The sequence below is a fragment of the Eretmochelys imbricata genome, chromosome 4, assembly GCF_965152235.1.
Source record: "Eretmochelys imbricata isolate rEreImb1 chromosome 4, rEreImb1.hap1, whole genome shotgun sequence".
Lineage (NCBI taxonomy): Eukaryota > Metazoa > Chordata > Testudines > Cheloniidae > Eretmochelys > Eretmochelys imbricata.
Window position 1 is genome coordinate 3,381,276 of NC_135575.1, and position 26,159 is coordinate 3,407,434.

Consider the following 26,159-nt stretch of genomic DNA (forward strand, 5'->3'; position numbering starts at 1 on the left):
GCCTGGAGGGCTGATCTTGTCAGGATGGTGTCAATGGAAGGACTCTGGAGAAACTGGCAAGAGCCAAATGAAGATCAGGTTGAGGAGCAGAGGTCTTATTGTGGGGTCTGTTCCCTGGACAGTCGTCTTTACCAAAGGGCCACTTCCTCCTATGCAAAGTCTCTGGTGAGTAGGGAGCCAATTGCTGCTGTTTCAGTTGGTTCCTTCCCCAAAGTTACACTAATGCAGAAGTCACAAATAAGCCCCCAGGGAAAGGGGAATCTCCAGACCTCATTGAGTGCCATGGAGAGAGCTGTGGTCACCCCATCAGAAAAAGCGACAAACGTGATATGGGGTATAGAACAGCTTCCATTGGAGGAGAGATAAATAAGACTGGAACTTTTCAGCTTGGAAAAGAGATGACTAAGGTGGCTATGATCGAGGTCCATAAAGTCATGACTGGTGAGGAGAAAGTGAATCAGGAAGTGTTATTTACCCCCTTCACATAACACAAGAATTAGGGATCACCAGATGAAATTAATAGGCAGCAGGTGTAATACAAACAAAAGGAAGTATTTCTTCACACAACGCACAGTCAACCTGTGGAACTCCTTTCTGGAGGATGATGTGAAGGCCAAGAGTATAACAGGGTTCAAAAAAGAACTAGATAAGTTCATGGAGGACAGGTCCATTAATGGCTATTAGCCAAGATGGGTAAGGAAAGGTGTCCCTGGCCTCTGTTTGTCAGAGGGTGGAGATGGATGGCAGGAGAGAGATCACTTGATCATTACCTGTTAGGTTCACTCCCGCTGGGGCACCGGGCACTGCCCGCTGTCGGCAGACAGGATACTGGGCTAGATGCACCTTTGGACTGACCCACTATGGCTGTTCTTATGTTCTGAATAAATTTATGGTAAATTGTGTGGACAGCTGGGGCCCTGTCTTCCACCTACACCTTGGACACATTCGCCCTGCCACCCCCCTTTGTACCCCCAGCTTCAGCTCCTGCATGTGCTGCAGCCCTAGCCCTTCTCCTGCCCCACCCTCCCCCATAACATCCCCCTCCTGCTCCTCACATCCCCCTCCAGCTCTGCCCTTCCTCCTGGGACCCCTTTCCTTCTTCACACTCCCCTTCAGCCCCCCCATGTCCCCAGTACTCTCTCCCCATCTGCTCCCCTACTCCTCACACACTCCAACCACCACCCTCCCCCCACCAGCCATCCTTGCCCCACTTTTCCTCCTACTCCAGCCACCGTTTCTCCCCGGTCAGGCTGTTCTGAGGGCCATTCCGCAGGTCTCCCTCCCACAGGAGCACTCCTGCCTCTCGTGTATTGCCAGGGGCTCCCTGGCAGGGTCTGGTTGGGTCTGACCTCCCTGCCCCCAATCTTTCCCCCCAGGCCTGCACACCAGGCGCATATTGAACACGGTGGTGTCCGAGCCCGGCCCGGGGCTGCCCTGGTTCAGCCGTGTGGGGTACGTGGACGATCAGGCCACCTTCGTCTACACCAGCGGGATGCAGAGGGTGGAGCCTCGCCCAGCGTGGATGGCGGAGAACGAGGGTCCGGAGTTCTGGGACTATCGGCTCTTTTGGTCACGGCGCTGGGAGGCCTGGTTCAACGCGAGTCTGAACACCCTGGCTCAGCTCTACAATCGGACCGAGGGTGAGTGCGGGACAAAGTGGGGGATGGTGGTGTCAGTGTGAGCGGGGGGAGGGGACAGAGAGGCCCGCAGGGGCATTTTCTCACAGAAGTCAGTGTAAATGTGGGGGACAGAGGGACACCGGGGAGCGGGGGGGGCGCAGGACTTAGATCCATGCGAAAGAGATTTTTGACACCCTCCAAAATGGGACTCTCATGCTGTTCCCTCCCCAAACACCCCAGATTTCTGCTACCAGTCCCACTTGCAGCTGCCTCTGCTGCCCTTCAGGGGACCCCCTGCCCCCCGTGTGTGGTCATTTCCCGGGCAGAGCAGCAGAGGTGCATAGGCCAGAAGGTCCCAAAGACCCTAGATCTAGAGCAGGGAGGGCTCTGAGACGTCTTGTCTCAATTCCCAGACACGGAGTGATGGGGGATCCCAGTATCGACAGTCCCAAGTGTTCAGACATCACGAGTCAGGCCTCCAAAATCCTGAATTTGGCTTAAATGTTGTGAGTATTTTGGGGATAATAGTGGAGCTTATTTTTATTTGCCCTCTGGTTTGAGCCTTTAGGGGACACATTTCCGGGGTTTTCCCTGCTCCTAGAAGGACTAGAAGTTAGTGCTGTAAGAAAAGAGATCTGAGACTCTCCCCTAATCCCATGAGTGCAGGAACTGGGGTTTTAATACCCCCCCCGCTATCATGAGACGCACGGTAAAGTCACAAGAGCAGGCAGTGCTGCATTCACCCAGCCCTGGGGAGAAGCTGCTCACCGGTGAGCCTCCTTCATTGTTCGCTTTGTCTTATTTCCCAGGTGAGTTTGTTTAAGGTCAGATTCCTCTTCACTCCGCAGAGTGAGGGACTGACATTGACTTGGGCTGGAGAGTTAGTGAGAGAATCAGCCCCTGTAACGTGCAGAGACTCCTCGGCTTCCTTACTCCTGGCAGCACAAACCCCAGCCCGTGTCCCCCAGTTGGAGCCCCCAGGGTCAGGCAGGTTCCCCTGCACACTATTGATAGATGTGTAAAGAGCCGTTCTTCCTGCTCGGTCCCTGATGTGTGGGGCTGTAGCTGCCTGGCCAGGCCCCCGGATTGTGCTGTGTCCCCAGCCTGTCGTGTTACCCTTCCCCCCCACTCCCCTCCCCAAATCCCTCCTGGCTCCCAGCACTGAGACAGCAGCAATGAGAACTAATTCCCATCCTATCCTGGACACCTGGGTTCCCGGTGGCCCTGCCCCGGGACTAAGCGACAGGGCGGAGGGTTGCCAAGTGTCTGCCCCTCAGCGCGCCCCCTCTGTAACTAGTTTAACCCTCCCCTGACTAGTCTCGCCCATTGGTCCCCTGCTGCTGAGCCTGTCCAGCCTGACCTGCTCACATGGACACTGGCCTCCCCAGTGCTGAGAGAGGGGCTCCGCTCGCCTGCCCCTAAGCCTGCCCTGGGGATCTGCTGTTCTGTCCCCGCCGCCCCCTCCCCAATCACTGTCCCGACTGTCCCCTCCTGCCCTCCTCCCCCCATTTACCCCCTCCTCGCAGTCCTGGGGCTGCCAGCTCGCCGGAGACTGTCCTGAGTCCTGCATCTTGGCCACCAACAGTGTTGCCCTCTCTAGCTATGTCTGCCCCCAACACGCACATGGGGGAATTCGGGGTCTGGTCCCTCTGAGACCCCATCGGTGCCCCCACCCTGCTCATCCCTGTGGAGTGCAGCACAGAGGAGAAGAGGGGTGGGTGGGGAGGCCTGACCCACCCCACTCCTCTCGGGTGCCTGGCTTGGGATCTCTGCGTGTCTGTGACCAGCCGCCCTGCACCTCTCGAGCTTCTCTTGTTGTTACTCCATCCCTTTTCCTCCCTGTTGTTTTCTCACCTTTTGACTTTAGTTGATTGGTTTAAATAGTTAGTTGGACTCTCGTAGCGAAGTTTCCTCTGCTCCTGGAACTGGGCATGTCTCTATCTCCGGGCTTCAAACCCGGGGCGTCCTGCGGCGAGCCCATGCCTTTGAGCGACCTGCACTCTAGCTGTCTAACGTGCGTGGATGAGACTCCTCTTGCGGATCGTGGTCAGCTCTGCCACCGGTTCAGTGCACATGTGAAACAGGACAGGGAGGCCAGGCTGAAGTCCCTCCTGAGGGAAGCCGCACTCAGACCTTCTTCGGAGCCGAGCCAGTCAAACTTGGCACCGTGTACCTCAGTGCTGGTACGAAGAGCTGCTGCAGAAAGAGTCCGTACAGGACTCTCGGCACCGTTCCCCATGCCCAGGGCCAGGAAAGAAGCATAAGCAGCAGCTGCCTGAGAGGTTCCCCGTCTCTCAGAATGGACAAGCATGGGGAGTGCCGGGGAGTGCGACCTGTATCTGGCCACTCCTCTGCCCCTGCTCCGCGGCGATACCGTCGACTCCGCCCTGTCCACAGGCCCTGTGGAGTCCGGTGCCCGACCAGCCGCCGGCACCAGAGGGGCAGAGAGGCACCAGCAGGGTCGCGGTGCCGTCCATCCCGGAGGGGTTTGCGGTGGCCAGGGACTGGCTGGCATGGTTGCTACCACCCTTGCTGGCAGTACAAGAGTTGGTGCCAGCAGTAGGGGAAGCAGAAGGGAGCATGTTGCCCCGAGCTCCCGTCTGGTACCAGGCCCCTTGCTCTCTGCTTATGTCGAAACAGCTTCCCCATCTCGGCCCGACAGCACTGTCCCTTGGAGCCGACGGGTACCACACCCCCCTCGTCCCCACAAGATGACTCATCATCCAAGTTGGAGTTTCAATCTTGCACCCAACCGAGGGATTGGTACCAGTACCCCAGCAACCAGCCCTATGCAATGGTGGATCCCGGGGTGGGGGTTCCTCCGAGCGCCTGGCCCAGTGGGCAATGGCCCATGCAGATACCGTGGCCTTTTCAGAACCCCTGGGGTTTTTCTCCGCTGCATGGCCCCCCGTCTAGGTGCTCCTACTCAGTGGTGTCTGAGAGAAGGCTGCCTCCTCCTCCCCAGAAGAGGCAGGGATGGGTGTTTTGCCACCCCAGGACACTTCAAGGCTCACCAGGAGTTATGGAAGAAGGTGGCCTCAAATTTAGGGCTGAAAGTGGAGGTAGTTTAAAAAAAATCCTCCAACAGCTTTGTCAACATGTGGGCTGCAGTGGTCCTGTTGAAGGTAGCTCTGCCTTTCAATGAGGCCATAGTGGGTCCAGTTAAAACCCTATGGCAGACCCCTTCCTCACTGCCCCCCACGTCAAAGAAGGCAGATAGGAAGTACTATGTCTCCACCAAAGGGTAGGAGTACATATGTTCCCATCCCCCTGCCGGATCCTTGGTCGTCTCGGCAGCCAATGAGAGGGAAAGGAAAGGGTTATGAGGGGCCACCCCCAAGTCAAAAGACTAAAAAAAGCAGGACTATTTTGGTAGGAAAATGTATTCTACCAATGGTCTATAGCTCCACAGCGCCAGCCAACAGGCACTGCTGGGCAGATATGACTTTCATTCCATGTTGAAATTTAAAGACTCGTTTCCCCAAGAGTCCAGGCAGAGGATTGTTGCTGTGGTGGAAGAAGGGAAGGCAGTGGCCAGGGCTTCCCCATAAGCCACCCTTGACAGAGTGAATGCGGCAGCCGGGGCTATGCCGTCACCAGTGGCCATGCAAAGGGGCTCCTGGCTTCAGTCCTCTGGCCTACAGACAAAGGTCCAGCAGTCTCTTCAAGACCTTCTGTTTGAAGGGACTTTGCTGTTCTCAGAGCAAACGGATGCCAGACTCCACTGCCTGAAGGACTCCAGAGCCATCCTCAAGTCCTTGAATATCCATGTCCCGGGTGCCTTTGAGGAAACAATTCAAACCCCAACAACCTGCCCACTTCCCAGGCCCGCCGCCTTGTCAAGACCTGTTCAAAAAGCAGAACAGCAGTTGTAGATGCAGACAGGCGCCCCCATCTGCCTCAGCCTCGCTGTTTGGCCCTCATGGATACTCAGGGGGCTCCAAGCAAAACTTTTGATGGGGCACCCAAGGGCATTACACCAGTCCACATACCAGATCCTGCCCCCCGTTTGTTTTTGGACCATCTCTCCTGCTTCAGTTTGGCATGGTACGGTGGAGGCGGGATTATACAAAGCAGTTTGTTTCCATTCCTCCCTCCTACCCCTCATCCCTGTCCCTCTTCAGGGACCCTTCTCATGAGCAACTTTTAGCCCAGGAGGTGCAAGTCCTTCTGTGGCTCGGAGCCATGAAGGAGGTGCCTTGGAACTTAAGAGGGAAAGGGTTTCACTCCTGTTATTCCTGTGATGGATTCTGTCACAGAGATCCCCTTGGGACTGTCACTGATATACTGAAATCATCTCTGAGCCAGTTTTCCCTGCCAGCTTGGGAATTCCAGAACCCTGTCTTGTTGAGCTAGACATGCTAGTCTGTTTACACAGACCCAGGGTCTGGGCCACGCTCCCAAAGCTGCAGGCTTTAGCTGAAAGCTGTTCTGCAGGTTACTTGTCTCCAGTGCCCAGACACCCAGTTCCCAATGGGATCCAAACCCCAGATAAATCTGTTTTACTCTGTATAATGCTTATACAGGGTAAATTCATAAATTGTCCGAACCCTATAACACTGATAGCGAGATATGCACAGCTGTTTGCTCCTCCAGGTATTAATCACCTACTCTGGGTTTATTAAAAAACAACAGTGATTTTATTAAGTATAAAAGGTAGGATTTAAGTGATTTCAAATAATAACAGACAGAACAAAGTAGGTCATAGAGCAAAATGAAACAAAACACGCAAGTCTAAGCCTAATACATTAAGAAACTGATTACAGGAAATATCTCGCCCTCAAAGATGTTCCAATAAGTTTACTTCACAGACTAGACTTTTTCCTTGTCTGGGCCCAGTCCTTTTCCCCTGGTACAGTCTTTGTTAGATCCAGCAGACATCTCAGGTGATAAGCAGGGGTTTTCTCATGACTGGCACCCCATTTTATAACTTTGGCACAAGGCGGGAATCTTGTGTGTCTCTGGGTCCCCGCCCCTCCTGCTAAATGGAAAAGTACCAGATTTAAGATGGATTTCACGACCGGGTAACATGGTTACCTGTCTAGTCTCCATTCCTCCTGGGTTGTCCCCCACATACACAGGAAGGCTTTCAGGTAAATAAACCATTTACCATCAATTGTTCTAACTAATGGGAGCCATCAAGTTCCTAATGCCCCATTGACGGCCCTCACCTGGTGTGACTACAACAGTGATACAAGTTTATATCTTATTTCCCCAACTCCAGACATAGAAATAATACATGCAAACAAATAGGATGAACACACTCAGTAGATTACAAGCTTTCTAATGACATCATACAAGAGCACTTTTGCGTAAAGCATATTCCAGTTACATCATATTCACATTCGTAAGCATATTTCTATAAAGCATATGGAGTGCAAAATTGCAATACATTAATCCTGAGTGTCAAAGGGCGTCTCTGACCCATTCTAGTCCTGCAACACCTCAAAGGCTGAAGTTGTGCATTGTCTCCCTGGCCTTCATCATTCCTTCCCTGGATCCAGGGGACGGGTACGCTGCCCTCGATTTGAAAGATGCCTATTTCTACATCTCTATTTTCTGAGACCACAGAAGGTTTCTCAGGACTGTTGTGAACCAGGCTCATTACCAGTTTACCATCCTCCTGTTCATCCTGTCAGCAGCCAAATGGGTCTTTATGAAATGCATGGTAATAGTGGCAGCCTTCCTGAGAAGGTGAGGGGTGCAGGTGTATCCGTATCTCAGTGACTGGCTGGTCAAGGGCCAGTCCAAGTGCCAGGTAAAAGCCAGTATCCACCTCGTCCAAGCAACCTTTCGAGCACAGGGCCTGCTGATAAACGAGCAGAAGATTATTGAAGCAGTGCTCTATTATACCCAGGCCAGGGCCTTCCTCCCAGAAGCCCACTTCCAGTCAGTGTCGTCACAGGTCAAGGCCCTCGGCAGGCTGTTGGGTCACAAGGCCTTCTACATATACGTGGTGCAATATGCGAGGTTGCACCTCAGACCCCTTCAGGCTTGGCTGGCCTTGGTGTACTGGCCAAACAGCCATCATTTGGACTCGGTGCTCATGGTGCCTGCCCATCTCGGACACCTCAGGACACAAGGTCAGTGGTCCCAGCAGTAACTCTTGCTACAGATGAACATCAGAGAGCTCAGGGCGGTCCGCCTAGCACGTCAGGTGTTCTTCCCGCCCATCGCAAACAAGGTGGTGCGAGTTCTTACAGAGAATATGGCAGTCATGTTTTACATTGACAGGCAGAGAGCGGCCCGCTCTTCTCCCCCCGTGTCAGGAGGCCATTTGCTTGTGGGAGTTCTGCATAAAGCACTCGAGCCACCTCGAAGCTTCTCACCTTTCGGGAGCCCAGAGTGAGCTGGCAGATCAGCTCTTCTCACCGCGAATGGTCCCTATGCCCTGACATAGCACGGGCCATTTTCCAGTGGCGGGGTGCTCCCCTCGTTCACAACCAAACAGGAAGGGGAAATGTCAGCAGTTCTGCTGTCTGCATGACTGCAACCTGGGCTCACTCCCAGATGTCTTCTTACTCCCTTGGAGAAAGCACCTGTTATGCGCCTTCCCCCCCATTCCTTTAGTGCACAAGGTCTTGCTGAGGTCAGGGGCGAAGGTTATTTTCATAGCCTCAGCCTGGCCACGTCAGCACTAGTCTGGCTTATTTCTAGACCTGTCAGTAGCTACTCCAATGCTGCTCCCTCCCCTTCTGGACCTGATCTCGCAAGATCACGGCCAGATGCTCCATCTGCCTGACAGCTCCATGGTGAAGCCTGCAGAACTGGCCTGTTCGGAGCAGGTCTGCTAGGTCTTGCTAGGCAGTAGGAAACCTTCTAGCAGAGCTACTTACCTCCCCGAGTGGAAGCGTTTCTCCATTTGGTCGACCCAGCAAGGCCTCTCACGGGGGTGCCAGAACCTCCCTATGAGTGGGGGGCCCCCAGGGCTGAAACTGTGACTCCGTCTCTTCCCCTGACACCCTCCCCCCCGCTCCAGCTCTTCTCCTGAGGCTCTGCCCCCTTCCCCCTGCTGCTGAAGTGGCAGGGCCCTGGCCCCTCGGTCCCCCTGTGCCGGCACCCCTGCCTCTCACCGGCTGAGTCATCTCTCAGATGAAGCAGATTCTCCAGAACAGTCTGGGAACAGCCAGGTCTAGCGATTCCATCTGTTGAGGTGCACCTAGCCGCCATCTCCGCATTCGACCCCCAGGTGGGTGGGTGGGTGGTCAGTTTTTTCACATGAAATGTCCCTTCACTTCCTGAAAGGCTTTGAAAGGCTTTACCCGCAAATCTGGGAACCCGTCTGTGATAAATGAGGCTGGGTAGCACCCTTATGTAACTCCCCAACCATTCAGTTAGCCTTAGAATCCTCCTTAGCCGCTGCACCCTAATTGCCTTACCTGTGAAGGGTTAAGAGGTAAACGTTAAATGAGTTGGCACCTGACCAGGGGAACCAATAAGGAAGCTGTATCCTCTCAAATTGGGAAAGACTGCTGGGTGTGTGGGTCTTTTGTTCTCTCGGCTGCAGAGGGACAGGGCAGCAGTCATGCTGTAAAAAGCTCTGGGTCAGGTATGAAAAGTCATCTGGATCATGCCTAGAAACTACTCATTTGGAACCACAGATATGGAAGTAGAACAGGAAATGGTCAGGTAGACGCAATTAGGCTTGTCTCTTTTTATGGCTTGTGGACTCCTCTGTGCTGACCCCAGGTGCTTTTGTTTTGTTGTAACCTTTAAGCTGGACCCCAAGAAAGCTACTCTCGGTGATTAATCCTTGCGGTTGCTCTTTTAAGATCTAGCAATAACTTAAGTTTTCCAAACGTGTTTTCTTTCTTTTTTCTTTTTTAATAAAATTTCCTTTTTTTAAGAACATGATTGGATTTCTATGTCTTTTGAGGTGAGGAGGTTGTGCATATCTTAATCTGCCAATACAACAGCTGGGTTCCCCTTTTCTTTTGTTTCCTTTCTCGGCTTCCCCGAGGAAGGGGTGGAAAAGCCGAGGGGCCCCAGAAAATCTTCCCAAGTGAGTTTTTCTGGATTGGCAAAAGGCAGATTTTCACTTGGGTGGTGGCAGCATTACCAGCCTGGAGTGGCCAGTATTAATTTTTAGAGTCCTTGCAGGCCCCCACCTTCTGCACTCGAAGTGCCAGAGTGGGGAATCAGCCCTGACACCATCCCCCTGGGGGACTTAAACATGGTCCTGTCAGAGCTCACAGGGCCTCCCTTTGAGCACTGGCATTGTGCCCTCTGTTGTATCGTTCCTGGAAGGTCGCCTTTCTGGTAGCAATTACCTCAGTCAGGAGGGTCTCAGAGATCGGAGCTCTTATGTCAAAATCTCCGTATACAGTGTTCTTTAATGACAAGGGTTGTCCCCACCCTTGTTCCTCCTGAAGGTAGTCTTGGAGTTTCATAGTAATCAGGCTATTTTCCTGCCCATTTTCTTCTCGAAGCTGCACAAGAATAGGGAGGAAAGACATCTCCATGCTCTTGGAAGTTAGGCAGGGCATCCTAGTGTTCTGTATAGAAAGGACTATATAGAAAGTCGATCCATAAATCCACACAGCTCTTTGTGGCAGTAGCTGATAGGATAAAAGCCCCACCCATTTCAGCTCAGAGAATTTCATTGTGGATCACACTGTGTATTCACATGTGGTACGAGCAGGCAGGTGTCCCACCACCCGCCTTCCTGGCGGCCCAGTCTATGAGAGCACAAGCTTCCTCAGTGGTGTTCATGGCCCAGGCTTGATCCAGGACATTTGTAAAGCAGCGACCTGGGCGTCAGGACATACTTTTTCTTCCAACTACGCCATCACCCAGCAAGCTAGAGATGACACTGGCTTTGGTTGGCCCACCTCTTACGGTACTGGAAGGGAGTCACCAAACGTGGCATGAACGTGTGCAAGCAGCTGAAGAAGAAAAAATGGTGACAAACCATTCTGTAACTCTTGGTCTTAGAGACGTGTTGCAAACGTCCATTCCACGAGCCACCATCCTCCTCCTCTGTTGGAGTTGCTGGCAACAAGGAACTGAGAAGGTGCGGGGTCGACTGGTCCTCTTATACTGCGCCATGAGCGCATGGTACCAGAGGGCACGAGAGGCGACCTGACGGGTACCACTGAGAGAGAAATTTCTGGCGACTGTGTGCAGGGCCCGCACACCTAGCGTGGAATGGACGTGTGCAGCACAGCTCTGAGAACAGCCGTCACAGGAAGGTTAGTAACCGGTTTTTGCCCAAGCCTGGGGCATGGTTCAGGGACACAGCTCAGTGGGCTCGGCTCTCACCTGTGGCTGTGACCCCAAGTGGTATTTTAATCCCTTGGCCGACGTTTTTCCAAACGTGATTCGTGATTTTTTGGGTGTCTGAGATTCAGCGGCCGGGTGCCCCCATGTTCTGATCAGGCCCCTTTAAAAGGTCTCAGTTGGGCACCCAAAATCACTAGTGATTGCTGAAAATCTAGGCATTTACCTCGGTGTATCTAATGCATGATGGGGGAGGGGTGTAAATACTTGGGACCCTGTGTGGGGTATTTTTGTGCCCCCACATTCTGCCCTGTTTGCCAAGCGAGGGGTCTGATCCGTTCCCCGCGCGTTTCAGTCTTCCTCGTGATCCTCACAGTGTTCTCTGTTCACCACAGCCTCCCTCCCTCTCTCCTAAATTCTCCTTCCTGTCCCCATCTCCCTTCCCTCCCCCCTAGTCTCCCTCCCTGCCTCCTGTCAGGCCGGGGGTGGCTGTATTAACTGAGTCTGCTCTTGGTTGTGTGCGAGATGGTGGCCGTTGTTGTGAAGATTAGCCTGGCTGTGGGAAAATGGAGGCCAGTTGAACTAAAGGCCTTCAATGGCCTGATCCTTACAGGGAATCACCTTGAGACAGTGGCCGTGTGAAAAAGAGGCCAAGCATCCGAAGTTGGTGCTTTGCCGTTCCTAGATTGAGCTGGAGGCATGGGGAAGATGGGGCAGGGAAACAGAGGGACCCTGGGGATTCTGTGAGGTCATTAAACCAGAGCAGAAGTTAGTGTGGGGGACAGATCTCCTGTACCCCTTCCCTACAGGGACATGCGGGTAATGTGAATGGAGGAGGTGGGGGACCAAGTCACCCTGAGGATCCTGCAAAATTAATACAACCAGAGCAGGAGAGAGTGGGGTATAGACACCCCGAACTCTCTCTCTTCTCCAGAATGACCCTGATTACCAGAACTGGGGGACTCCTCAGAGAGCAGAAGAGAGCTGGAGGGGATAGACCTCTGCAATATGGACTATATGGTGGATAGAAAATTGGTCCTCGGGCCGGTTTTGTTCAATATCTTCATAAATGATCTGGAGGATGGTGTGGATTGCACCCTCAGCAAGTTTGCAGATGACACTAAACTGGGAGGAGAGGTAGATACGCTGAAGGGTAGGGATACGATACAGAGGGACCTAGACAAATTGGAGGATTGGGCCAAAAGAAATCTAATGAGGCTCAACAAGGACAAGTGCAGAGTCCTGCACTTAGGACGGAAGAATCCCATGCATCGCTACAGACTAGGGACCGAATGGCTCGGCAGCAGTTCTGCAGAAAAGGACCTAGGGGTTACAGTGGACGAGAAGCTGGATATGAGTCAACAGTGTGCCCTTGTTGCCAAGAAGGCCAATGGCATTTTGGGATGTATATGTAGGGGCATTGCCAGCAGATCGAGGGACGTGATCGTTCCCCTCTATTTGACACTGGTGAGGCCTCATCTGGAGTCCTCTGTCCAATTTTGGGCCACACACTAGAAGAAGGATGTGGACAAATTGGAAAGCATCCAGCGGAGGGCAACAAAAATGATTAGGGGACTGGAACACATGACTTATGAGGAGAGGCTGAGGGAACTGAATCATAGAATCATAGAATATCAGGGTTGGAAGGGACCCCTGAAGGTCATCTAGTCCAACCCCCTGCTTGAAGCAGGACCAGTTCCCAGTTAAATCATCCCAGCCAAGGCTTTGTCAAGCCTGACCTTAAAAACCTCTAAGGAAGGAGATTCTACCACCTCCCTAGGGAACGCATTCCAGTGTTTCACCACCCTCTTAGTGAAAAAGTTTTTCCTAATATCCAATCTAAACCTCCCCCACTGCAACTTGAGACCATTACTCCTCGTTCTGTCATCTGCTACCATTGAGAACAGTCTAGAGCCATCCTCTTTGGAACCCCCTTTCAGGTAGTTGAAAGCAGCTATCAAATCCCCCCTCATTCTTCTCTTCTGCAGGCTAAACAATCCCAGCTCCCTCAGCCTCTCCTCATAAGTCATGTGTTCTAGACCCCTAATCATTTTTGTTGCCCTTCGCTGGACTCTCTCCAATTTATCCACATCCTTCTTGTAGTGTGGGGCCCAAAACTGGACACAGTACTCCAGATGAGGCCTCACCAATGTCGAATAGAGGGGAACGATCATGTCCCTCGATCTGTTCGCTATGCCCCTATTTATACATCCCAAAATGCCATTGGCCTTCTTGGCAACAAGGGCACACTGCTAACTCATATCCAGCTTCTCGTCCACTGTCACCCCTAGGTCCTTTTCCGCAGAACTGCTGCCGAGCCATTCGGTCCCTAGTCTGTAGCGGTGCATAGGATTCTTCCATCCTAAGTGCAGGACCCTGCACTTATCCTTATTGAACCTCATCAGATTTCTTTTGGCCCAATCCTCCAATTTGTCTAGGTCCTTCTGTATCCTATCCCTCCCCTCCAGTGTATCTACCACTCCTCCCAGTTTAGTATCATCCGCAAATTTGCTGAGAGTGCAATCCACACCATCCTCCAGATCATTTATGAAGATATTGAACAAAACCGGCCCCAAGACCGACCCTTGGGGCACTCCACTTGATACCGGCTGCCAACTAGACATGGAGACTGGGATTGTTTAGTCTGCGGAAGAGAAGAATGAGGGGGGATTTGATAGCTGCTTTCAACTACTTGAAAGGGGGTTCCAAAGAGGATGGTTCTAGACTATTCTCAGTAGTAGCAGATGACAGAAGAAGGAGTAATGGTCTCAAATTGCAGTGGAGGAGGTTCAGATTGGATATTAGGAAAAACTTTTTCACTAGGAGGATGGTGAAACACTGGAATGCGTTCCCTAGGGAGTTGGTGGAATCTCCTTCCCTAGAAGTTTTTAAGGTCAGGCTTGACAAAGCCCTGGCTAGGATGATTTAGTTGGGGATTGGTCCTGCTTTGAGCAGGGAGTTGGACTAGATGACCTCCTGAGGTCGCTTCCAACCCTGATATTCTATGATTCTATTAATATCCAGAGTACTCCCTTTGGGGTTGTGCCACCCTGCACCCCCTACAGGGAACATACAAGAACAAGCAGCAGTGAGGTGATCCTTGAAGGTTGTGAGCTCTCTATAGTGGGGGGTCTTTAGTGTACAAAGACCCAACAGATGGAGCGTGGGCCCCCTGCGGGTTTGGCTTCCCTCCTGAAAGGAGCTGGGAGGGTGTAGGACCCAGCAGCATAAGTGGGAACCCCATTTCTCAGGGGAGGGAGGGCCCAGTAGCAAGGGGAGGACCCAGTGGTCTACCTGCAATGGGGTCTTGGTGAGATTTCAGAGAGAGGCTGCTGCTGACCCTCAGCTGTGTTTCAGGGTTTCACATTATCCAGACGATATACGGCTGTGATCTCCGGGAAGACAACACCACTTGGGGGTTTTACCAGGATTCATATGACGGACGCGACTTTCTTACCTTCGATAAGGAGACCATGACTTGGGTAGCAGCAGATATTGGGGCTCAGATCTCCAAGAGGAGATGGGATGCTGAAGTACTTGACAACCAGCGGTGGAAACGCTACCTGGAGGAGAAATGTCTTCCCTGGCTAAGGAGTTCTCTAGAGTACGGGAAGGAGACTCTGCAGAGGAAAGGTAAGATGGGGGACAAGCCCCACCCAAGAGGTCACTACAAGTTACATCTCCATTCCCCAGCCCCAGTTCCAAAATGGAGCAGGGGAGTAAGGGGCAATTCAGCGAACCTTGCACCAGGGATGGGTGGGGAAAGAACCCCTTCCCCGCCAGCGCTGCTGGAAAAAAAGATAAGAAATTGAAAATGTTAAAAGCAGCTCACTGTAGAGAAGCTGATCAAATGAGCCCAAATTTGCAGCACACATTCTAGCTCTTCCCCTGGTGTGACACAGTAGTTATCAAGGCAATCTGCCAATGCGTGTGCATGTTAGAGCACTTTACTTAATTATGGAAGAGCCACCACTTCTCTGGACACCAGCTTCATTCACCATGTAATTCTTCCTCATTCACTGTCTGCACCATCATATTTTCTTGTGTTACCCCCAGCCCCTGTGTTCCACCAATGACGGTAGCTTTGTTCTTGTTGCCTTTGTCCAAACTTCTCCCACAGTCATTTATGTGCTTTCTTCCATGCCATCCCCTACATGTGGAATTGCCCTCCCCATACTAATCTGGAAGAAGGCACCCCTTGTCCTTAAAGTTTTCCCCCTCAAGACCTACCTTTGCTGCAACACCCTCTTACTTATTCCTTGATTCTTTTACCAATAAGACATCTGATAATCACACTCAAATTTATCAAAGCTTTTTCAGTAAAGATTAATCAGCACAAACATAGAAGGGAAGAGGTTAAATGCTTTACCACTCCGACTCAGGAGGACAGTTGCAGCGTAGTCTGCTTCAAAATGTTAACTCGCTATTACCCACATATGTACCTTGTGTGTTACCATGTACACACATTTCCCAGATTAGTTAGCATCATTACACACCCTAATCTTTCCCTTCCCAAACAGTTTGTACTTGCTGTTCAAAGTTACTTGAAATTTGTACCCAGTTTTTTGCAACATACTAGTTACTTATTTCTCTCAGGAACCTCAGCAGAACATTATCTTGTCAATTGCCATCTCTACAAATGCCAAGAAGTAAAAGCCATACACAGCAGTCTAATGTATATTTCAGTGCCAACGGGCTGGGAAACTGATTTTTCAACATAAGAGTAAATGCATTTGAAATCCATAATATTGGGGTAAATAGATTTGGTAACAACCTACAAGAAATTAGCCAATTAATATTAGTTAATTTGAGGGGCAATTTAGCACTGTCACTTTTTGTTTAATGGGCCCTTTCCATCTTTAATTGGTCATTTTATCTAGTTCATTTTTTTGCTCCCTGGCCAGGGCAAGATTCTTCTCTCTTTCATATCCAGGGACTGAGAGGAGATGGGCACAAACCTAGCACATGATTGACACCTGTATGTGGAGCTTAGTGAAGCCTTTCAAGGTACTTGTGTCACTGTGGTTGGGAGCAGAGGCCAGGTCAGGGACCTGGATTTGTGGTTCACCGTTGCTGATGCTGTGAATTGGGCACAGGAATTCTCTAACATGGTGGCTCTCTCTCATCAGAGGGATTCCGTCTCATGGACTTTTGTCCTCTCCCACTCCTGGGGTCTCAGAATTTCATGCTGCAAAGCTCCAGCAAAGGCTGCCTGGATTAGAGCTTGAAAATAACTAACTTCAGTTTCTTCTTTTTCCCAGTGCGCCCAACAGCTAGAGTGAGCGACAGGTCATCTCATGACGGCCTCGCCACCCTCTCCTGTAAGGTCAGTGGGTTCTACCCCCGGGACATCACCGTGACCTGGCTGAGAAATGGGGAGAGCAGACAGCAGGAGACCTACTCTGAAGGCATCCTACCCAGTGGGGACGGGACCTACCAGACCTGGGTGACAATGGAGATTGATCCCAAGATCAAAGGCCATTATTCATGTCACGTGGAGCATGAAAGCCTTTTAGAGCCACTCTCCGTCTCCTGGGGTAAGGCATTTGTGTGTGTGTGTCTTTTTTCCTTGTGGGAGAGGGGGAATCCATTAAACTCAACCCCTGAAAAATTCTCATTTGGATTTATAGGCTGAAGCTGGAATTTCCTCAGGGTCTGTGAGGCCCTGTCCCCTTTGGCCCTGTCCCTCTGCATCAAGTTCTTGTGCTAGAGTTGGGACCCACAGTGCCTGGGGCTCATGCCTTGCTCTCCAGTTTGCTGCCTCTGGGGCTGTTCGATACATCTCAGCAATACACTGTCTCTGAAGGGAGAAGATTAACAGTGGGACATTAAGGCCTGAAGGGACCATTCTAATCATCTGATCTGAGCTCCTGCATAGCCCAGGGCAGGGGGGAATCACACCAGGGACCCCAGCATCCAGTCTGGTCATCTGTGAGCAAACTAGAGCTCATCCTTCAGAAAGAGATGCCCATTCCAGATGTAAAGTCTCCAAGGGATGGAGAATTTACCACATCCCAGGGGAAGCTCAAATCTGCCCCTTATTTCCAGACAGAATTGGTCTTGCTTCAGCTTGCAGCCCGGTGTCAGAGAAAAACACAGTTCTCACTCTCAGGTTGGGTGCAGCAAGTCAGGTACACTTTATTATCTCAAGCAATTGCACAGAGGGAGAGAGTGCCCTAGGACACAGGGTTTCCCACACCTAGGCAGGTCTCTCTACAGATAAACAATTAGAGCAAGTATTTATACCTTTATTACAGACAATAATAAGCAACAGCTGCATATTGTTTATACATATTCCTTCATGATATCTCATTTTGCTCAATTTCTCTTATAGTCTATGTTCTATTCTTATCTAATACAAGGTCACAACAGCCTCTTTCACAGTTCTTTTCCACTCGCTTTGCACTATCCCCGCTTCTACAAATCTTGCGTTATTAAAGCTAGAGTTAGCCTGACTTCTGTTCATTTCAGAGGCCTGCATCCAAATTCCTTTTATATACTTCCACATCGGTCTCAACTTCATGCACTTGTGGTCCTGCCATGAGTGCAGGGGACGGGACTAGATGACCTCTCGAGGTCCCTTCCGGTCCTCTGATTCAGCAGGTTCTCAGAAACACGGCTCTACGGGCCCTTCATTCTTGCCCATGTGGCCAGAGAGAGAGGTTTAATGTTGGGAGCAACTTGTTTCTGTGTGCAGTGATGCTGGAAGGGAGGTGTGGCCTTGGAATGGAGCGAGGAGGCAGATTAGAGCCCTGCATCACGGGGGAGAGTCTCCTATGCCCCTAGCACAAGAAAGTCTAAAAATAATTTATTACAGATGGAGCTGCCTTCCAGCCATCTTTTTGCTTGGTTAAATGGGATGTGGAAAAATGCAGCATTTGGAAGTGCAAACAATTTCTGAGAGGGCAGCCTGCACCGGGACTCTCGTCAGCAGATGGTTTCACATCAAAATCCTGCTACCACGTCCCCTGCCAATTTTTGTGTCATAATCCACATTTCCTTATTCTCTTCGAAATATTTTTCTTTTTGCTGTATTATCATGTGGCTCTTTCAGACAACAGGAGAAGCTGATTAATGAAACTGAAAGTGTGTACAGAACTCGGGGTTTAACAGGTTTATATAAACCAAAAACAGTATTAATATTTCTGTCCTCCCCTCTTTACTTCCTGCCCCCTCAAAAAACACGCATTGTGTCTGTAACTCCATTCATGGCAGAGAAATCCAGAGCTTTGAAGTCAGTTTCCAGTTTGGCACCAGATTCCCACAGTGGGACTGTTCCATTAGTCATGAAAGTCAGCATGGTCAAGGGGGGTTAGGGGCTGGGAGTCAGGACTCCTGGGTTCTGTCTCTGGAAGGGGAGTTGGGGTTAGGGGGTTAGAGCAGGAGGGGCTGAGAGCCAGGATTCCTGGGGTCTATTCCTGGCCTTGCACTGCCTCACTGTGTGATCTTCAGCAAGTCTCCCCCCTTTCCCATGTAGGGATGATACTGACATCCATGCTCTCCCACAGTTCTGAGGATTGGTTAATGTTATAAAAGTCTTCGAGTTTAAGTGCTAAATATTTATTATGACTGGAAGTGGTAGAGACTGTGTCCAGGACTTCCTATGGTGGGGTGCAATGCATGGTGGCTGCACTGGAAGGGGTGGAGGGTTGCAGGACTCAGCCCTAACTTGGGGAGCTGACTGACAGATCCCTGCACTGGGATGAAAGGGGGATTTTAGTGGTGGGGGGAAGGAGATTTTTCCCCATTGATCATTCTTTCCATTCCATTTCAGAACCAAATAACAATCTGATTCCCACTGTGGCTGGAGTTATCACTGCAGTTGTCCTGATTGGTGTTATAATCGGAGTAGTTGTCTGGAAAAAGAAACGCCCAGGTAAAGAGCCTGGGATGGGAGGATTCTCTGGACTTGCCGGGCCCTGCACACCCGCCTAAGGGCAACAGCAGTTCAGGAGCCTGTGTCAGTCCGGTGTAACTGCCCCATTGCGGGACTGAGCTAATGACCCCCAAAGGGAGCTGCTGGAGGGCCAGACCCAGATACTGGGTGTGGGTTACAGTTTATATGGGGCTAGGTTTTCCATAGAGCTCAGCACCCAGTGCACCGAGGTCTGTGGAAACTGTCTCATTGTGTCTTTCTCTCCTGCCAATTGTGAGCGCCTGGGACCTTGAGTCCATAACTGAGCGCCAGGGGTCTGTGCTGGGCCAGGGGCCCGGTTTCTGAGCTGTGGACACAGATCAGAGTCGATTCCTGCCTTGGGAGCTGCGTTCACTGAAATTTGCCTTCTCTCTGCAGGGAAGAAGGGAGATGGCTATGCTGTAGCTCAGGGTAAGTGACAAGAGACCCATCACCTCTTTTCAAGTGGCTATCTCTGAACGGCCATCAGTATTTGCTTGTGGATTTTAGCCTGGAGCCACTGACAGGAGATCCTCGCTCCCACTCATAGGCCTTGTCTACACTGAGGATTTTAGGGAAATGTCCAACTATTGCTCTAGTACCATAGAATCATAGGACTGGAAGGGACCTCGAGAGGACACCTCGTCCTGTTCCCTGCACTCATGGCAGGACTAGGTATTATCTAGACCATCCCTGAGTAACCTGCTCTTAAAACCCTCCAATGAGGGAGATTCCACAACCTCTCTAGGCAATTTATTCCAGTGCTTAACCACCTCTTCCAGTCCTCTCTCCCATCTTTCATAACTTTTCAGAGCTATTGATTCAGATATCTCCTCTCTCAGTTCCTTGACTATTCTAGGATGCTCTTCATCAGGCCTTGGTGACTTGAAGACCTCTAACTTGTCTAAATAATTTTTAACTTGTTCTTTCCCTATTTTAGCCTCAGATTCTACCTCAATTTCACTGGTGTTCACTATGTCAGACATCCAATCGCTATGACACGTTTGGGTGAAAACTGAAACAAAAAAATCATTTAGCCCTTTTCCCATTTTCACATGTTCTGTTATTGTCTTTCCTTCCTCATTGACTAATGGGCCTACCCTGTCCTTAGTCTTCCTCTTGCTTCTAATGTATTTGTAGAATGTTTTCTTGTTACCTTTTATGTCTCTAGCTAGTTTGATCTCATTATCCACCTTGGCCTTTCTAATTTTGCCTCTACATACTTGTGTTATTTGTTTACAGTTTTTCTTTGTAGTTTGATCTAGCTTCCACTTTGTGTAGGACTCTCTTTTGATTTTTAGATCATTGAAGATCTCCTGGTAAAGCCAGCGTGGTCTCTTGCCATCCTTCATTTCTTTCCTGTGCAGTGGAATAATTTGCACTTGTGCTCTTGATAATGTCTCCTTGAGAACCTTTCAACTCTCCTGAACTGTTTTTCCCCTTAGACTTGCTTCCCATGGGATCTTACCTTAGCAAACTCAGGGAGTTGCTGAAGTCTGCCTTCTTGAAATCCATTATTTTATTGTGTTGTTTTCCCTCCTACCATTCTTTAGAATCATGAATTCTGTCATTTCATGATCACATTCACCCAAGCTTCCTTCCACTTTCAAATTCTCAACCGGTTCCTCCCTATTTGTCAAAGCCAAATCTAGAACAGCCTCTCCCCTAATAGCTTTCTCCACATTCTGAAAGAAAAATTGTCTCCAACACATTCCAAGAACTTGTTGGATAATCTGAGCCCTGCTGTGTTGTTTTCCCAGCAGAGGTCGTCTTCAGTAGTGTAGCGTGGCTGTAGACACGTGTTCTCTAACCTTGCTCCGAGGAAGTCCTAGACGATACAAGGGTTAAAAACACCTGAACCCCATCTCCTCGATTGCTCCACCCCTGCTCTCTCTGGTGGAACTGCATGGCTTGCGGGCATGGGTCCCAATTTTAGTAGTGTAGACAAGGCGATAGTCAGGAATGTATACGGTGGTTTGGGGCCGAATTATTATCCCCCTAGAGCTGTGCTGTGTGTGGCTGAGTGTGACCCTGAAGGTGTCTGACCTGCTTTTAATGTTACACTTCTTTTGATTTACCTGAAAGTTGGTTTGGTGCTTGTGAAATCTGGGCCTGATCCAAAGCCTGTTGAAGCCAATGGGATTCTTTCAATTGACTTCAGATCAGCACCACTCTGTCGCCTCGATGACAAGTTCAAATCCCCTCCTCAATTGTCTCCTGTAATTAGCTTTACCAACAGGACCAAGACTAAAATTATGGGAGATATTTACATACATTATCGACTGCATCTGAGGCCCTCTAATGTCTGGTATGAAGAGCCAGTATAAAGTGCACAGATCTGCCGGGCCCTGCTAGGGTGGAGTCATCCAGCTCTCTCTCTATGCTCTCAGGGGTCCCCCAGCAGGTAACGGAGGGGGTTTGAGAAGTGCCAACAAAACCTCCGCAGAGCACCACCCTACCTCCTACAGCTGGCCCTCAGTCGTGCCTCCCTCCCTCCTCCTCGTTACTCCAGAACAACAGAAATTCACATGCAAGAACTTTGTTAATGGGAGTTAAGGTGGCAGGTGCTCAGCCCTGCCCTGGGCTCCCTGTGTCCTTTCAGAATGGGAGTGTTTAATTCCCAGAAGTCAAAGGTTGGCAAACCTGGATATGCAGAGGTATTATGGCCAAATTCACAGCCATAAAAAATGCATCACGGACCATGAAATCTATACAGATTTCCCAGGGGAGACCAGCATTTCTCAAACTGGGGGTCCTGACCCAGAAGAGGGTTGTGGGGGGAGGAGGGGGTTTGCAAGGTTATTGGAGGGGATCACAGTATTGCCACCCTTACTTCCGTGCTGCCTTCAGAGCTGGGGAGCCAGAGAACGGTGGCTGCTGGCCAGGCACCCAGCCCTGAAGGCAGTGCCCCCCCAGCAGCACCCTAAACGTAAGGGTGGCAATGCCGTGACCCATCGACAATAACCTTGCTGCCCCCCCTCCCCCCAGCCCCTTTTCGGGTCAGGACCCTACAGGTGCAACACTGTGAAATTTCAGATTTAAATAGCTGAAATAATGAAAATGACAATTTTTTACATCCTGTGACTGAAATTGACCAAAACCGACCGTGAATTTGGTAAGGTCTTAATTATGATGCTTCCCACGCAACTCAAACTCTGCCCCAGTGGGTCTGGGAATAGGAACAGGAAGTAGACCAGCACCATGCCAAACCAAACTTGCCCTTGTCTGTGTGCCCAGCACCGCCCCAAATCCGCATTCCTCTTCATACCGTCCACACTGTTCGGTGCAGCGCCATTGATTAAGACGGGAACTGCTGTTCATTGGCGGGGGGAGGGTGACGTCTGTGGTCTGCGTGAGGGACCCCTCTGGGCACAGACCAAAGGAGGCAGAGTTGAGGTTGTTTGGCAGGAGTATCCTTAGCCCAGCATCTCCTGCTTTGCCAGCCGTTGAATGTTGAGTAGTCTGGGCTCCCGTTCTGACGAGGCATGAAGAGCACAGAGCAGTGCTGTCCCCCTGCAATGGTGACGTTTTTTCCACGTGAATAATGGAAATCCTGGGCAGCTGCCCTGTAGACTGGTCTCTGCACCAACCAGCTCACTGCTCGGGAAGAGTCAGGTGATGACTGTTCCCTTTGGATAGGAGTCCCCGTATCTACTAACTACGCTGAAACCCTGCCCTGTGAGAGACGCTAATATACTCTCTCTTCTCCTCCTCCCCTGCACAGCAAACGACCAAGGATCTAGTGGCTCTGACCTATCTGCCAAGGGTAAGTGAGCGGGCCTCTAGCCTAGGGGTTCACTGCTCTCACTGAGGCCTCTGGAGAGAGAGACCCAGTCCAAGTCATTGGACCCTGAGTCTCCCTGGCCCGTCCCCTCTAGCAAACCAGCCCCAAGGAGCAGAACAGGGGAGTTTGGGATCTCTTATTTCCCTTTTATTCACACTGGGGGTGCAGGAACAGGTTTGCAGCCAAATCCCCCTTGTTTTCTCTGCGATGACTTTAGGTGTGAAAGACTCTAGTGAGAGGGATTTCTCTGTGGCTGCTGGTACAGCGTGGGCTGAGCTCAGCTTTTGCAATGATAACTCCAGCTGCGTCAGAGAACAGTCTCCAGTGAACTGCAGGGAGGAAGCAGCAGGGACAGAGCCCAGCACTTGGGGCTCCAGGAACCCAGGTCTCTGACCCTGGAGCTACAAGCTTTGTCAGCGGGGTTAGAGATTTTGTCCACTGAACCCTGCAGCCACTAGGGCGACCGCCCCGACCGCAGCGTGCACTGTCATTGCAAAACATGATGGCAGGTTCCCTTTGACAGACGTTGCCTGTGTTTAACTTCTGCAGCTTAACTGAGCCTGGTGGAGTCCGTGCCACAGCCTGAGGGGACCCCCGAGAGGAAGACGGATGAGCTCTGCTCTGTCTCCCTACAAGAACCAGTCAACCCCTCCCTAGCTTTCCTCTGGCACTTGGAGCGTCCCGTGTGGGATTTCCGGCCTCGTCTCTCTGCTCACTGAACCACGTTTTGCTTTTCAGATGTCATAGTTTTCTGTAATAATGTTTTATTTGCACAAAATAATTTCCAACATTTTAATGGATAAAAACTCTGTTAGTCAGAGTTTAGTATTTGCCCCATTCAGTGTGGGCACGCCGTGCTCTGGCTGCACGGTGCTGTCTGCACACCCTGGACGGGGCGCTAGGTCTGTCAGCAGTAACTGCTCCTGTGTCTGTGGTGGGGACGGCTTTTTTTCCTGCCGAATTTCATGATTATAACACGGTAAATGGCCGGGTCTACTCGCAGCTGGTCGCGCTGTTGCCATCATCAGCTGAGGACGTCTGTTGGACAGGAATAAGTGTCTGCATTTAGTTTGTAAGTGCCTCTAACGTCCTTTTCACCATTCATAGAGCCACAGAAATGCTGGGCTAGAAGGGCCCTCAAGAGGTCATCAAGTCCAGCCCTGATCTCAGGCAGCACCAAGTTAACCTAGACCATCCCTGACAGGTGTTTGTCCAACCTGTCCTAAAAAAACTCCGAGGATGTTGATTCCACATCCTCTCTAGGCAACCTGTGTGACGAAGTGGGATATTTTCCTAACATTGTGTATGTATACTGTGTGCCTCAGTTTCCCCCGTGTGCTGCATGTCTAACCCAGGTGGGAGGGGGGGTGTCTGTTGTAGAGGACCAGGTGTGACCCGGTCTAGCAGCCTGGACCCCAGACCATGGCCTGGGCACTTTGTAACGTAGCGACTGATGACCTGAAGGCCCATCCCAACTTGGAGCCAGCCAGTTATGGGCAGCAGAGAGAACAAAGAGCTGAAGAGAGAGTCACCTGGAGACCTGTTTGCCCGGGAAAGAAGACAGATGGAGATGGGGCCTTGGAGGTGATATGGGGTGGGCCGCAGAAAGGAGGATTCACTTCTGGTCTGGGAACAAAGAGTGGCCTGAGCCCACCTGGATGGGGACAGACCCTGATGAACGCCCCTGAGAAGGTCTTGTAATCTGCTCCAGACGTACAATAAACCCTTCTGTGCTGCACTGGCTGAGAATCGGTGCAGGCTTGAGAGAGGCAGGCATGCTGGAGGCTCAGACGGGCGGTACTGGGAGGCGGAGGAGAAGCCTACAGCTTAAACCCTGAGCAAAGAGTGTGACCTCATGTAGGCTCAATACTCTGAAAGGCCGGTTCCCCGCAGGGGCCATACGGGGCCAAGAGGGCACTGGCCTGTGAGTCTGTGACAACCTGTCCCACAGTGAACTGTCCTTAGAGCTAGAGAGTTTTCCTAATGTCTAACCTAAATCCCCCCGTCTCCTACTGTCAGTGCACCTGGAGAACACTTGATCACCGTCCTCTTCAGAGCAGCCCTTAATGCCGGGGTAGATCATTATTTTTTGTCAAGGTCCAAATTTCTTGGTCAAGATGTAGCCACGGTCCAGACTCAAGAGAAGTATTTTTCACACCACAAGTGCCCTGTTCAATGAACGCCTGCAATGCTGTGAAATGTGCCCAGGGCCTATATTGTTTATATTCTTAGTGCCTTAAATGAAAAATAAAATCAAGCCATGGTATAACCTGAAAATAACCTCCAAGAAAGATAACGAGGAGTCTGGTGGCACCTTAAAGACTAACCGATTTGTTTGGGCATAAGCTTTCATGGGCCCACAAAAGCTTATGCCCAAATAAATCGGTTAGTCTTGTTGGAGACCCCAGGACATGGCCACTAGTTAAGTCGAGGGGATGGAAGGCCATAAGGGTCGAGGAAGTCTCCCTGCTGAAGGCCGAAGGGCTTCTTCTCAAACCCCCTTAATAGAATTCAGGCCTGGCTGGTTTGAGTAAGCTCTTTTGCTCTTAAAACAATGTTGCAGCCGCAGATAATGCCTCAGAGTGTAAGGTTTGCTGACGCCAAGTTAAAGATAATAGGAGAGAGAACTACAAGGCCAGACAGGACGTGCTGGTTGTTTAAGTTGCTAGGAATGCTTGTTAGCGGTTGCAGGAAATAAACATTGTTGTAACCCATATAAGGAAGGCAGAGTATTTGTGTAAAGTTTTAATTGGCTGATGTGTAATGCAGTAGCATTAAGGGATATAAAAGTGTGTGTAATGACCTGCTCTGGGTGCAGGATTTGAGATTCTGTTCTCCCTGGACCTTGTTTGCAGCTGCACATAAACTTCTCTGCTTCTCCACCCCGTTGTGATTATTGAGTGAAGCACACCGGGTAACGAACCCCTGCTGTTGTTTGCCTCTGGGCACTGGGTGCCGGCAACAGTCTTTAAGGTGCCACCGGACTCCTCGTTGTTTTTGGGGATACAGACTAACACAGCTCCCCCCTGATACTTGTCTCCAAGAAAGATGTAATTTATCTGAAACATTGAGAAAGTGTTTAGAAAAATGTCAAATAGATGCAACTATTAGCATTAAAAATACTTTCAGGCAACAGGTTTAAGTTTTGTGTGAGTTTTGTCAAATACAGTTATTGTAGGCGTATCCGCACAGAGAGAGAGAAACAGATTCAAAACTTTTTCAGCCGTTTGTGGTTTATTTACCATCAGTATCAGAGTTTGAAAGAAACACTTAGTACACCTGAACTCTTCATCTTTTATGATTCAAGCCTTTCCATGAACAAACACCCACCCACCACCACTCCCAGATCCTTCTCAGCGCCGAGCCAGTTTGCCTCATTCTGTATTTGTGCATCTGGTTTTCCTTCCCTACATGGCGCACCTCACATTGGTCTTTGCTGAATTTCATTTTGTCGTCTGTTGCCCAGTTCTCCAATTTATCCAAGTCCCTCTGAATTTTAGCTCTATCCTCCAAAGTGCTGGCAACCTCCTTCCCCCCACCCCGCAGCTTTGTGTCATCTGCATCATTGATCAGTCTGCTCTCTGAACCTACATCCAGGTCATTTATAACAATGTTAAACACTGGACCCAGAACAGATCCCTGG

General features: G+C 50.6%; 1 protein-coding gene across 2 annotated transcripts; it reads left to right on the forward strand.

Moving 5' to 3' along the window:
• Nucleotides 1-1,425: 1,425 nt before the first annotated feature.
• On the forward strand, nt 1,426-25,653 carry LOC144263815 (class I histocompatibility antigen, F10 alpha chain-like). Of its 2 annotated transcripts, none has more exons than XM_077814804.1 (7): nt 1,426-1,640; nt 14,196-14,471; nt 16,100-16,375; nt 18,613-18,714; nt 19,132-19,164; nt 22,457-22,498; nt 23,066-25,653. In XM_077814804.1, exons 1-7 carry the CDS (start codon nt 1,493-1,495, stop codon nt 23,068-23,070), a joined length of 882 nt encoding a protein of 293 aa, XP_077670930.1. In that variant the 5' UTR covers nt 1,426-1,492; the 3' UTR covers nt 23,071-25,653. The 2 variants fall into 2 exon arrangements, with proteins under 2 accessions (XP_077670930.1, XP_077670929.1); XM_077814803.1 differs by lacking the exon at nt 1,426-1,640 and adding an exon at nt 11,673-11,991.
• The last annotated feature ends 506 nt before the right edge of the window (nt 25,654-26,159 follow it).